Source organism: Lampris incognitus, chromosome 3 (assembly GCF_029633865.1).
Source record: "Lampris incognitus isolate fLamInc1 chromosome 3, fLamInc1.hap2, whole genome shotgun sequence".
Taxonomy (NCBI): domain Eukaryota; kingdom Metazoa; phylum Chordata; class Actinopteri; order Lampriformes; family Lampridae; genus Lampris; species Lampris incognitus.
Genome location: NC_079213.1, coordinates 89,661,042 through 89,675,548, shown reverse-complemented (window position 1 = coordinate 89,675,548; position 14,507 = coordinate 89,661,042). Strand labels below are relative to the sequence as shown.

General features: G+C 42.8%; 1 protein-coding gene across 1 annotated transcript; it reads left to right on the top strand.

Moving 5' to 3' along the window:
- The first annotated feature begins 3,737 nt into the window (after positions 1-3,737).
- On the top strand, positions 3,738-13,949 carry srek1ip1 (SREK1-interacting protein 1). Its single transcript, XM_056277684.1, has 5 exons — positions 3,738-3,824; positions 4,417-4,464; positions 4,853-5,011; positions 5,622-5,691; positions 11,918-13,949. Exons 1-5 carry the CDS (start codon positions 3,812-3,814, stop codon positions 12,150-12,152), a joined length of 525 nt encoding a protein of 174 aa, XP_056133659.1. The 5' UTR covers positions 3,738-3,811; the 3' UTR covers positions 12,153-13,949.
- Positions 13,950-14,507: the final 558 nt, after the last annotated feature.

The window sequence follows — 14,507 nt, the reverse complement described above, 5'->3', positions numbered from 1 at the left end:
ATGGTGTATAAATTAGGGTGGTGACTACGGTCTTTGATCATGCACAGACAAGTGCTTTTTTTGTCATCTCAGTTGATGCTACTAGACTGCAAGTACTGGCATTTTAACTGTGAATGTTAACTGGTCTGCACCCACCAACCTGCCTACCTGCTCTGTACTCCTAACTGGCGAAGCGCACATGAAACGTGCTCAATAGAAGTCACCCGGGAGCATTCTTTGCAGCATCTAGTGGCCGAAAAAAGAACAGCAAGCACCCCCTCTTGTTTCGAGAGCTTGCAATATTGTTAAGACGGTAATGACGATTATTATAGTCTTTTGTCTATCGTGTGTCATACGCTGTCCCCAAGCATTAAATAGGAAATCCTTTTGTTTTTATAGCGTCATAGTATATTGAACGTTTATTTCATTTCGAGAGTTTTTCTATTTTCCTGGTTTCTTTCCAGATGGACAATTTTTTTTGGTATACTGCGTTTACATTATCTATAGATTACAATGAGTCTGATTCCGCTTCACATTGATACCCAAGTAGTTAGTACTACCAAGTAGTTAGTATTATGCTAATGATAAACAGGATCAGATTGCAAGGTGAGCTCAACTGAGCACATTTTAAATGTTTTTGTGAAGAATGATTGACGCACCTGTAGGCTAAATGAGAGCGTATGCAGGTGCGGCTGCCTTGAGTCAGCTTAATGGACCCGGAACAAACCAGTGAGAAGGAGCGGGAACCGTCTCTTCACAGCTTAATGGAGGGGGGGTAACGGGAGGCTACTATATAATTAATTATGGGGGGGGGTGACTTGAGGCTACTATATAATTTTGTTTGTTTGTTTCTTTCTTGTTGTTGCTTAATCAGTATTGCAATGTTTTTTTATGTGATCTGCATGCAATGTAAAATCGCGTTACTTTATTTCTAATGACTTGTTTTGACAGTATTGTTAGTTGTGACAGTCACGCCAATAAAGCGTTTTGAGGTTATGTGCACGTGTGTGCGCGTGCGTGTGAGAGCGATAAGCAGTAATTTAGCTGTGAAAATGACGGAGACCAATGGAGTCACAGTCATGCTGGTGAGAGCGCGTCTAGGGACCCCACATCTGTCAGCGCTTTCCTGTCTGTCGGACTCTGGCTGCCTTCAATTAACCCCTCACACAAACCACAGCCTCGGCTTTACTGAGAAAGCAATCACGCATAGGCGAAATATACTGCTCAAAAAAAATAAAGGGAACACCTAAAAACACAATATAGACCTCGATGAATGAAATATTTCAGCTGAAAATCTTTATTTATTAGACAGAGGAATGTGTTTAGAGCAAAATAACCTAAGAATGATCAATGGAAATCAAAATCATTAGCCCATTAAGGTCTGGATTCAGAATCATACTCAAAATCAAAGTGGAAAATGAGAACATAGGCTGATCCAACTTCTGTGGAAATTCTTCAAGACGATTCAAAATGAGGATCAGTAGTGTGTGTGGCCTCCACGTGCCTGTATGCACTCCCTACAACGTCTGGGCATGCTCCTGATGAGACGATGGATGTCTCCTGAGGGATCTCCTCCCAGACCTGGATCAGGGCATCGGTCAACTCCTGGACAATCTGTGGTGCGACATCGCGTTGGCGGATGGTACGAGACATGATGTCCCAGAGGTGCTCGATTGGATTCAGGTCTGGGGAACGTGCAGGCCAGTCCATAGCATCAATACCCTCGACATACAGGAACTGCTGACACACTCTGGCCACATGAGGACGAGCATTGTCATGCATGAGCAGGAACCCAGGGCCCACTGCACCAGCATATGGTCTGACAATGGGTCTGAGGATCTCATCCCGGTACCTAATGGCAGTCATGGTACCTCTGGCTAGCACGTAGAGGTCTGTGCGGCCCTCTAAGGATATGCCTCCCCAGACCATCACTGACCCACCGCCAAACCGGTCATGCTGGAGGATGTTGCAGGCAGCAGAACGTTCTCCACAGCGTCTCCAGACTCTCTCACGTCTGTCACATGTGTTCAGTGTGAACCTGCTCTCATCTGTGAAGAGCACAGGGCGCCAATGGCAAATCTGCCAACCAAGATGTTCTCTTGCAAAGGTCAATCGGGCTGCACGGTGTTGGGCTGTGAGCACAGGCCCCAATTGTGGACGTCGGGCCCTCATACCATCCTCATGCATTCTGTTTCTCACTGTTTGAGCAGAAACCTGCACATTAGTGGCCTGTTGAAGGTCGTTTTGTAGGGCTCCGGCAGTGCTCCTCCTGTTCCTCCTTGCACAAAGGACCAGATAGAGGTCCTGCTGCGGGGTTGTTGTCCTCCTGCGGCCCCCTCCACATCTCCTGGTGTACTGGCCTGTCTCCTGGTACCTCCTCCATGCTCTGGACACTGTGCTGGGAGACACATCAAATCTTCTTGCCACAGCACGCATTGATGTGCCATCCTGGATGAGCTGCACTACCTGAGCAACTTCTGTAGGTTGCAGATACCGCCTCATGCCACCTCAAGTGGTGAGAGCACTAGCAAAATGAGAAACTAACCAAAGATCGGCCAGAAAAGATGAGGACAGGCAAATGGTCTGTGGCCACCACCTGCAAATCCATTCCTTTTATAGGGGTTGTCTTGCAAATTGTCTAATTTCCACCAGGTGGAAATTAGACAATTTACCAACAGGTGAAATTGAGTCACAAATCAGTGTTGCCTCCTAACTGGACAGGTTGATATCTCAAAAGTGTGATTGACTTGGAGCTACATTGCATTGCTTATGTGTTCCCTTTATTTTTTTGAGCAGTGTAGTATCTCCGAACAGTTCTCGTAAACCTGCACGGACTACCAGGGTTTCGGAAGGGCATCGTGACAATTCAGATAGCAGAACTTTGCCAGTTAAAGAAAAGTGCATAACAATCGACTCTGGGGGTTTCCTGGAACATCACAACTTCCTGATCCTGTGTGGTAAACCCCACCTACCATGGTGTCCTAAAATAAATCACAAGTGTTTGCAAATTCTCTTTGAAACTATGCTTTAGTGGTATGCGTTGGTGGGCAAACGCATTCCTGAGACGTATGTTTGAATTAACCAATCAAATCCAAAGCGATGATTTCACAGTCAGTCAGGCAGTGGCGTTTCAAACAAACAAACAAACAAACAAACAAACAAACAAACAAACAAACATATTACGTCTATAGAACAGCTTGGGCAGTCTTTCAACATTAAAACTGTCATCAGCTTAGTCCATTTCCTTTAGCTTAAGAACTGAAAAAGACAAACTGCCTGCAGCTGTTTGTCTGCCGGTTAAAATTAAATTGCTCAAACTGCTGTGCTGGATAATTTGGGCCTACAAGGAGATTATCCATTTTGAATACAAACGAAAATATAAAGAGGGTGTCTATTTTACCTTATATATATATATATATATATATATATATATATATATATATATATATATATATATATATAACTATATATAGTAAGATGTGAGTATACCAAAAAAAAGAATTTCCAAATTTTAAGAGTAGCATTCAATTGTAAATAGAAACGCTTGTGCAGCATGGGCCCAAGTCCACACCAAACATGAATCCAATTTGATTGCTTTGATAATTTCACTAGCGTTTGTATGCTTTTGTGAACATTAAAATATATAAAGTACAAACAAACGACCCGCTTAAAATGTTACACTCTTAAAGGGTACAAAGAGAAAGCGGATACGTAGTTCCTAGAACAAATGTTTCCCACCGGAGCTATTTTTTATCGGACCGATATGGAAGTTTGGTCTATACGCGCTAACTAGCTGCTGTTTGGTACATATTTGCTTATTAGTGTGTGATATATGGCTATTCCAGGCAAGTATTATATATGTATTTTTTGTGCTAGTTGTTAATATTGTCAGTGGTAGTAATGCTAGACCGACCCATCTCTTATCGCTCTTTAGTACCTCGGATTTGTCTAGCCTACTAACGCTAGGCAAACCAGTCAGTGCTGCCACTATATTTATATTTAACCAAGCCAGAGTTAAAACCTTATACAAATCCAGTAAAATACAGCCAGCCAAATGATTTGACATTAAACCGCTCAAAAGCCCCCCTCCCTCTTTTTTAAAAAAAAATCTTATATTTTGTATCGCTTTTAATTTGAGGTGAAGAAGGATTTGGGCTTAGTTTGGTGGAAACTTGTTCGCTGTGTCTATGTGCTTTACATGTCACTATAAAGACATTGACTTCGCAACTCATTCCTGTTGCACCTTTTAAAGTGAGGCATTGAACCTGCTTTCCGTCGTTAGCAAATGGACATTAGGTTATGTTATTATTTTGGTTGTAAAACGACCCATTCCAAAGATATTTAGTTTGCTAAGTGTAAAAAAATCCAATGTAAAACCACATTTACCCAAGCCATGAACAGGAAAAAAACATGAAAAGACCTTGGTGTATTTTGCAGGACCCAATAAGGACAGCATCAGAGCTGGATGCAAAAAATGTGGCTACCGTAAGTATTCATTTTTCACAGATGATTTGCAAATTTTGAATTTTTTATCTTTCAGAACTTGATAAAAGGTAATGTTCAAGGTCATAATCTGTGGACATAGAGTAACTTATGTTTGTGTTTCTTGTAGAAATTAACCATGGCAACTTGTAAAACCATTTTAAAAGTGACAATGTATTGGGATCAGGATCCACTATTATTTGCTAATTAAGTTTTCACATACTAGGCGTTTGACTTGATGACTTGTTTTACGTGAAATGCATAGGACAGACTCTGCCACAATAAGTAGAAGAACCAGGTTCCTAAAGCCAATTCACAAATAATAAATGCAATTTTTAGTACTATGCTGTTCTCTTGAACCTTTTTCCCTTTTGAACGACTTTTCCCCTAGCGGGCCATTTAACCTTTGAGTGCCGAAACTTTGTCAGAGTCGACCCTCAGAAAGACATTGTTCTGGATGTGAGCAGCACCAGCTCTGAGGAGAGTGAGGTGGACATAGCAGAGGCCCAGCGGAATGAGAAATCGGGACGCAGTGGCCAACGCTCACGAGGTCAGAAAAATGATTGTATGAGCAAATAATCAAGATGTACTTTATTTATATGCCACTTTTCATCAAATGATACAGATTATTAATGAATAATAAATGAAACATAAGATAAGTGAATGAAGTAAAAGTTGGACATGACCTGAAAGCAGGGCTATGAAGAAGTAAAACTGGCAATTACAGTGAAAATAAAATGGGTAAAAATAATTTGCACAAATGCATGTTTTTAAAAGTTAGTTTCAGAAATTATTAAAAATATGTGATTGATCCTGTCTTGACCTCCTTGTGGGAGGGATCCAGGGGTTCTAGAGGGCAAATGTGTCAGATTGGATAGTTTCAACTCAAAGAACAATGTAGACCCACAGCACAACAGTTATTCCTTAATTGTTTTTGATTGTATTGCACTGACAAGCAGCAGTAGGTACTACTAGTGGTGGTGGTGGTTGCACTACTGATAGTACCAGTGGAGTTCCTACTTCTAGAGATATACAGTTTCTATGCTATTATAGATGTTGCTGGTTACATGGCTGAAGCCTTTTGCTCATTCGTAATGGACAACTTCAATTCCATTTCAGCATGTTTCAGCCTTTTGTCTGTGATTTTCTTGTCATCCTAGGTTCCCATGATGATGATCGGAAGGACGGATACAAACGGAGGAGAAGCAGAGACAGAAAATCCAAGAAGAGGTAACTTTTTGTTCAAACTTTTTTATGAACTGTAGAAGCTCTAACTAAATCCTTACAAATCTAAAATGGTTCATTTACAAATGTTGATTTTTGGCATGCTGAATATATTCTGTTACTAAGACAAAAAGTGATTACCAGGCTAATGATGTATATTGGATTTGGAAATTAGAAGTAAATTGACTGGACGTACAAACTAAGGAATGGAAGGGAGGGAGGAAGGAACGGAACACTTTTCATCACCTCCACACAAATGTATAAAAGCACTACTACCAGGGTCCACGATGGTGTAGCGGTCTAAGCATCAGCTTTGTGTCGATACAGTTGCCTACTGGAGACCGGATTTCACGCCCTGGTGTCGTCAGATCCAACTACGGCCGGACTCGATGAAGCAGCAGTAATTGGCAATGCTGTCTTCAGGAGGGGGGCGGAGTCGGCTTGTGTTCGTCACATGAATGCGTCTCTGTGTGTGTCGGAAAAAGCAGTGGTTCGCCTGGATTTGCCTTGTCACGAAAGTGGGGAGGCATCTCCTTCGAGACTGCTGGCCGGAGAGATGCAGTTGGCGAACGCATGCAGTACGAGGGTGGATGTTTGAACTAAAATAGGGATCGATTGGCAACTAAATTGGGAAAAAATCAGAAATAAATTTTAGAAGAAAAAAAAGCACTCCTACTACTATTTTCGGCTGCTCCCGTTAAGGGTTGCCACAGCGAATCATCTGTTTCCATCGCTTCCTGTCCTCTGCATCTTCCTCTGTTATGCTAGCCATCTCCATGTCCTCCCTCACCACATCCATAAACCTCCTCTTTGGTCTCCTCTTTTAATTTTGCTTGGCAACTCCATTTTCAGCGTCCTTCTCCCAATATACCCAGCATCTCTCCTCCGCACATGTCCAAACTATCTCAATCTCACCTGGCTTGCTTTGTCTCCAAACCATCCAACCTGAGCTGTCCATCCATTATCCAAACCGATTATCCTGCTCTCAGGATCACGGGGATGCTGGAGTCTATCCCAGCAGTCATTGGGCGGCAGGCGGGGAGACACCCGGCCGCCAGGCCATCACAGGGCACACACACACACACACGTAGGGACAATTTAGTATGGCTGATTCACCTGACCTACATGTCTTTGGACTGTGGGTTTCCCTCCAATGTACTCATTCCTAATCCTGTCCTTTATCATCACCCCCAATGAAAATCTTAGCATCTTCAACTCTGCCACCTCCAGCTCTGCCTCCTGTCTTTTTGTCATTGCCACCGTCTTCAAACCATACAATATAACTGGTCTCACTATCATCGTGTAAACCTTTCCTTTCACTCGTGCTGATATCCTTCTGTTGCAAATCACTCCTAACGCTCTTCTCCACCCACTCCACCCTGCCTGCACTTTCTTCTTCACCTCTCTTCTGCACTACCCGTTACTTTGAACAGTTGACCCCAAGTATTTAAACTCATCCACCACCTTTGTCACCTCTGCTCCTTGCATCCTCACCATTCTGCTGTCCTCCGTCTCGTTCACGCATATGTATTCCGTCTTGCTCCTACTGACTTACATTCCTCTTCTCTCCAGTGCATACTTCCACCTCTCCAGGCTCTCTCAACCTGCACCCTACTCACTACAGATCACAATTGTCATCCGCGAACATTGTAGTCTACGGAGACTCCTGCTTGATCTTGACAGTCAACCTGTCTATCACGATTGCAAACAAGAAAGGGCTCAGAGCCGATCCTTGATGTAATCCCACCTCCACCTTGAACCCATTCGTCATTCCTACCGTACACCTCACCACTGTCACACTGCCCTCATACATATCCTGCGCCACTCTTGCATTTTTCTCTGCCACTCCTGACTTCCTCATACAATACCACATCTCCTTTCTTGGCACCCTGTCCTATGCTTTCTTTGAATCCACAAAGACACAATTTAACTCCTTCTGACGTTCTGTATACTTCTCTGTCAACATTCTCAAAGCAAACATTACATCTGTAGTGCTCTTGGCATGAAACCATACTGCTGTTCACTAATCATCACCTCTCCTCTTAACTTAATTTCCACTAGTCTTTCCCATATTTTTATGCTGTGGCTGATCAACTTTATATCACCATAGTTACTACAGTTCTGTACATCATCCTTATTCCTGAAAATAAGTACCAGTACACTTCTCTACTCCTCAGGCATCTGCTCCCTTTCCAAGATTGTTTTAAACAATCTAGTTAAAAACTTCACTGCCATCTCTCCTAAACATATCCATGCCTCCACTGGTATGTCATCTGGACCAACTGCTTTTCCAATCTTCATCTTCTTCATAGCTTCCCTCACTTCCTTCTTGCTAATCCACTGCACTTCCTTATTCACTATCCCCACATCATCCAACCTTCTCTCTCTCTCATTTTCTTCATTCATCAGTCTCTCAAAGTACTCCTTCTACCTTCTTAACACCCTCTCCTCGTTTGTCAGCACATTTCCATCTCTATCCTTCATCACCCTAACCTGCTGCACCTCCTTCCCTGCTTGGTTCCTTTGTCTAGCCAATGGGTACAAGTCCTTTTCTCCTTCCTTAGTGTCCAACCTCTCATACAATTCACCGTACACCTTTTCCTTTGCCTTTGCCACCTCTCTCTTCGCTTTACACTGCATCTCCTTGTACTTCTGTCTGCTTTTTTCATCTCTCTGACTATCCCACTTCTTCTCGGCCAGCCTCTTCCTCCGCATACTTTCCTGTACTTCATTCCACCACCAAGTCTCCTTGTCTTCCTTCCTGTGTCCAGCTGACACACCATGTGCATGTCGTGCTGTCTCCCTCACTATTTCTGCAGTAGTTGCCCAGCCATCCAGCAACTCTTCACTACCACCCAATACCTGATGTAACTCTTCCCTGAACTCCACACAGCAGTCTTCCTTCTCCAACTTCGACCATTTGATCCTTGGCTCTTCCTTCACTCTTCCTCTTCTTGTTCTCCAAAGTCATCCTAAAGACCACCATCCAATGCTGCCTAGCTACATTCTCCGCTGTCAGCACCTTGTAGTCTCCAATCCCTTTCAGATTGCGCCTCCTGCATAAGACATAGTCCACCTGTGTGCCCTTTTCTCCACTCTTATGTCACCCTGTGTTCCTCCCTCTTCTTGAAATACATATTCACCACAGCCATTTCCATCCTTTTCTGAAATCCACCACCATCTGTCCTTCCACATTCCTCTCCTTGACACCATACCTACCCATCACTTCCTCATCACCTCTGTTCCCTTCACCTACATGCCCATTGAAGTCCTACTGAATTGCCATGCTCCTCCTTGGGTACACTCTCCACCACTTCATACAACTCTAGAATTCTTCTTTCACTTCCATCTCACACCCAACTTGCGGGGCATATGCACTGTCATCCTTTTTCATCACACTTTCAATTTCCAGCTTCATACTCATCACTCTGTCCGACACACTCGACGCATGCTCTTCCTTCAAAATTACCGCTACCCCATTTCTCATCCCATCCGCACCATGGTAGAAGAGTTTGAATCCACTTCCGATGCTCCTGGCCTTACTCCCCTTCCACCTGGTCTCTTGCACACACAGTATATCTACCTTCCTTCTCTCCATCATGTCAGCCAGCTCTCTCCCTTTACCAGTCATGGTGCCAACATTCAAAGTTCTGACTCTCACCTTCACACTCCTACCCTTTTTCTTCTCCACTGCCTCTGGCCATTCCTTCCCCCTCTCCTTGTCCTTTGCCCCAACAATAGCATAGTTTCCACCAGCACCCTGCTGGCCAACAGTACCAGTGGTGGTCATTGGTAACCCGGGCCTCGACTGATCCGGTATGGAAATGATTTATGATCTGCATATTTGATTTGGCAAAGGTTTTACATTGGATGCCCTTACTGACTTAACCCTTCCCATGGGTTATAAAGCACATAGTTCCTATTTCACAACATTATAAAATTGAATTATTTTAATTATTTAAAATAAAAATTGATATTTTGTGACCACAACTATAATTTGTGATTGCCAACCAAAGTGTTGTATCAGTGCAACTATATGTATTTGACTTCCTGCGTTCTGAGTGCTTGCACTTGGTTGCATGACATCCATAAACTTGAGATGGATCAGCTTATTTTAATGTACTTCCAGGTGTTATTATGCCAAACTGATGACTTGTGCCAGCTGCCAACTCACATTTGGATCAGTCAAAGGTTTCAGAGTGTAAAGTGCAGGGGGAGCTTATAGAAATTTTTTCAGTCAAAGTTTCAGATTTGTTACATGCATGTCAGTGTGTCCTCCGCTTGTGTGTCTTTTCAAAGTGATAAAACACTGAAGCCAGCCCCCACTTGTTCTCTTACATGTCCCTCTGCATTTTTGCATCAGGTAAACACTGATGATATAAGGTTTTATATATATATATATATATATATATATATATATATATATATATATATATATATATATATATATATATATATATATATATATATATATACACAGTGCATTCGGAAAGTATTCACACCCCTTCACTTTCCCCACATTTTGTTATGTTACAGCCTTATTCCAAAATGGATTAAATCCCTTTTTTTCCTCATCAATCTACATAAAATACCCCATAATGACAACGCGAAAAAGGTTTTGTAGAAATTTTTGCAAATTTATTAAAAATAAAAAACTGAAATATTGCATGTACATAAGTATTCACACCCTTTACTCAGTACTTGGTTGAAGCACCCTGGCAGCGATCACAGTCTCAAGTCTTCTTGGGTATGAAGCTACAAGCTTGGCACACCTATATTTGGGGTATTTCTCCCATTTTTCTCTGCAGATCCTCTTGAGCTCTGTAAGGTTAGATGGGGAGCGTTGCTGCACAGCTATTTTCAGGTCTTTCCAGAGATGTTCAATGAGGTTCAAGTGTGGGCTCTGGCTGGGCCACTTAAGTACATTCACAGACTTGTCCCAAAGCCACTCCTTCATTGTCTTGGCTGTGTGCTTAGGGTTCGTTGTCGTGTTGAAAGGTAAACCTTCACCCCAGTCTGAGGTCCTGAGCGCTCTGGAGCAGGTTTTCATCAAGGATCTCTCTGTACTTTGCTCCATTCATCTTTCCCTCGATCCTGACTAGTCTCCCAGTTCCTGCCGCTGAAAAACATCCCCACAGCATGATGCTGCCACCACCATGCTTCACTGTAGGGATGGTATTAGCAAGGTTATGAGAGGTGCCTGGTTTCCTCCAGACGTGACTTTTGGCATTCAGGCCAAAGAGTTCAATCTTGGTTTCATCAGACCAGAGAATCTTGTTTCTCATGGTCTGAGAGTCCTTTAGGTGCTCTCTGGCAAACTCCAAACGGGCTGTCATGTACCTTTTACTCAGCAGAGGCTTCCGTCTGGCCACTCTACCACAAAGGCCTGATTGGTGGAGTGCTGCAGAGATGGTTGTCCTTCTGGAAGGTTCTCCCATCTCCACAGAGGAACACTGGAGCTCTGTCAGAGTGACCATCGGGTTCTTGGTCACCTCCCTGACCAAGGCCCTTCTCCCCTGATTGCTCAGTTTGGCTGGGTGGCCAGCTCTAGGAAGAGTCCTAGTGGATCCAAACTTCTTCCATTTACGAATGATGGAGACCACTATGCTCTTCAGGACCTTCAAAGCTGTAAACATTTTTTTGTACCCTTCCCCAGATCTGTGCCTCGATACAATCCTGTCTCGGAGGTCCACAGACAATTCCTTTGACTTCATGGCTTGGTTTCTGCTCTGACATGCACTGTCAACAGTGGGACCTTATATAGACAGGTGTGTGGCTTTCCAAATCATGTCCAGTCAATTGAATTTACTACAGGTGGACTCCAATCAAGATGTAGAAACATCTCAAGGATGATCAGTGGAAACAGGATGAACCTGAGCTCAATTTTGAGTGTCATAGCAGAGGGTGTGAATACTTATGTACATGCAATATTTCAGTTTTTTATTTTTAATAAATTTGCAAAAATTTCTACAAAACCTTTTTCACTTTCTCATTATGGCGTATTGTGTGTAGATTGATGAGAAAAAAAAGGAATTTAATCCATTTTGGGATAAGGCTGTAACATAACAAAATGTAGGGAAAGTGAAGGGGTGTGAATACTTTACGGATGCACTGTATATAGTTCTGGCTTTCAATATGGGTGTGAATCAGTGTCTATGAGAAAATTTGCATCAGGCAAATGTCCCTCAGAAATGCTGTGATCCCATTTCTGAAGCTCATTCCCACTTTCCAGATCATATTCATCTTCAAGCGATGAAGAGGTTGTGAAGAGGACAAAGAAACACGAAAGGTATTCCTCATCGAGCGACGAAGAGGATGGGAGTATGAAGAAAAAGAAGCACAAAAGCCACAAGAAGAAAAGCAAAAAGAACAAGAGGGAACCTGGCAAACATCACAAGAAGAAGCATAAGAAAAGGAAAGAGGAGTCTTCCTCTGACAGCTCCAGTGCATCATCGGACAGTGATTGAGACTGCTGAACTTTGGCCTATAGAATTAAGTGACAAAAGGTTTCTTGTGCTGGTGTTGAAAAAAAAATGGACTATCATTCCAATTAAAATCTGAATTTTCTGATTTTCATAGAATTTGGGTTTTGCAGACATTGTTAAAATGAAAGTCAACACATCACCACTTCATTATAAACCAAACAGACAAAAATGAGTAGTGCGGACAGTTAAAACAAGGATAGGAGTAAGATTGAGGCCGGGCAAATACCTTTTTTTTTTTTTTGATGCAGAATTGTTTGTTTTGTTTTTGTAAGCACAAGTGGCTAAATCACATCAGTTTCTCAGTAGTAAGATCTCGTCGCTGTTCTCTTGGTCATTTTGAAATGGTTTTTGGAGACGATTAAAATCTGTAAAACTGATGACAAGTCAAATCCTTGTGCACATACATGACTGCATGTTTTATATAGTATTAAGCCAATTGCCTAATGGCAGATTTTGTGATATTTACTCTTGTCAAAATGGATTTTTGTGTTATATTTCATTCCCTGTGTTGCTTTAAACCCGCCCTCAGAGATGGTGTACTGCAGATGCTTAAAAGGATCAGATTTGTGTAGCAGTCTATTCCGTTGCCTACCAACATTGGGGTTGCTGGTTCGAATCCCTGTGTTACCTCTGGCTTGGTTGGGCATCCCTACAGACACAATTGGCCATGTCTGTGGGTGGGAAGCTGGATGTGGGTATGTGTCCTGGTCACTGCACTAGCGCCTCCTCTGGTCGGTCGGGGCGCTTGTCTGGGGGGGAGGGGGAACTAGGGAGAATAGCGTGATCCTCTCACGTGCTACGTCCCCCTGGTGAAACTGTCAGTTGAAAAGAAGCAGCTGGCGACTCCACATGTACCGGAGGAGGCATGTGGTAGTCTGAAGCCCTCCCCGGATCAACAGAGGGGGTGGAGCAGCGACTGGGAGAGCTCGGAAGAGTGGGGTAATTGGCCAAGTATAAATGGAGAGAAAAAAGGGGGAAAATCCAAAAAAAGAAAGGGGAGGGGGGAGATCAGATTCAAATGCAAAACCCAGCATTGGCCTGCTTAATTTGTCGGGTCAGTTTGTTGATAAAATCTCACTGAAATTAATTTGTTCACACCGCAAGCGGCCACCAAATATCCATTCATTTTAAACAGTCAGAGAAAATGTCAGCCAATGTCAACCACAATTACATCGTTTCTCTTTTGATACCAAAAATATGTCTGAATTTGTACAATTAAAAGCATTGCCCAGTCACAAACTCATAATGCTTCATGTCCTGGCTATCACAAAAGCGCCATTGGTGCTAAAGCTGGTAAGGATTTCCAGCTTTTTTCTTTCAACTTATTTTTTTGTCCTAACAAACCTCATTGTGAGTTTGTTTTTTTTGGGGGGGGGGGTTTCCATCAGGATTTAGCATAACATTATAACTTACTAGAAAGCCACTTTATTTTGTCATTGTATTCTTACAACGAATTTGTTCTCTGCATTTAACCCATCCCATGGTATAGGAGCAGTGGGCAGCTGCAGCGCCCAGGGACCAACTCCAGTTCTTTCCATTGCCTTGCTCAGGGGCACAGACAGGAGTATTAACCCTGACATGCATGTCAGGGTTAATACTCTGACATGGGTTAAGGTTAATACCCTAGCATGTCTTCTTTTCTTTTTTTCTTTTTTTTTTGCTATAGGTAAGGCAAAGTCTATAGTGGTTGCAATAAAACCTCTAATCAAAATAGTCATTGTTATCCCTTTGTCTTTGTCAAAGGAGATATAGTTAAGTGAAACTGTTCCAGTCCTTGCTGGGAACCTGGTGAACCCCCTCAATGTGTATTCGAAGTCCCGAGACCCTACTTTACAACTCCCTGACCTAGCTCCCTTAGTCCTTCAGATGTCAGGGTTTACCACAAAGGAAATATTTCATAATCCTAGAGAGGGGGGCCCTAGTGTTTTGGCAGAATCTGTTTGAAAGCCATCTGACCATCTGAGGTATTCTTTTCCAAAATAATATTTTCACTTTATATTAAGTGAAAATGTTAAGTCTGTTTGGACCATAGCATAATTTATTGACAAAATAAGATGTAGCAATTCTTGTGTCATCCTCCAAAGCCAGCACACATACAGGGGCCAAGTTCAGACAAGCAACCATTAACTCACATCCTGACAGTATCAGTGGCTACATAAAGGACGTCAGGCTACACAGCCATGGCACTTCTCAATAACAACATTATTCACTAGGGTGCCTTAGTGGACACCATCCTCTGGTGATGTTTTGTTGGATTCTATCCCCAATACCTCCAGAAGGCTCAGGTCCATCATCATGGAGTCCCCCATGCCTGTTTGAAGCATATCATACGGCTCT

Bases quoted from the DNA above. Each gene is read 5' to 3' on its own strand.
- srek1ip1 (XM_056277684.1), top strand. The intron at 4,465-4,852 runs GTAAGTATTCAT...CTTTTCCCCTAG, and splicing joins ATGCAAAAAATGTGGCTACC to CGGGCCATTTAACCTTTGAG. The intron at 5,012-5,621 runs GTCAGAAAAATG...TTGTCATCCTAG, and splicing joins CAGTGGCCAACGCTCACGAG to GTTCCCATGATGATGATCGG.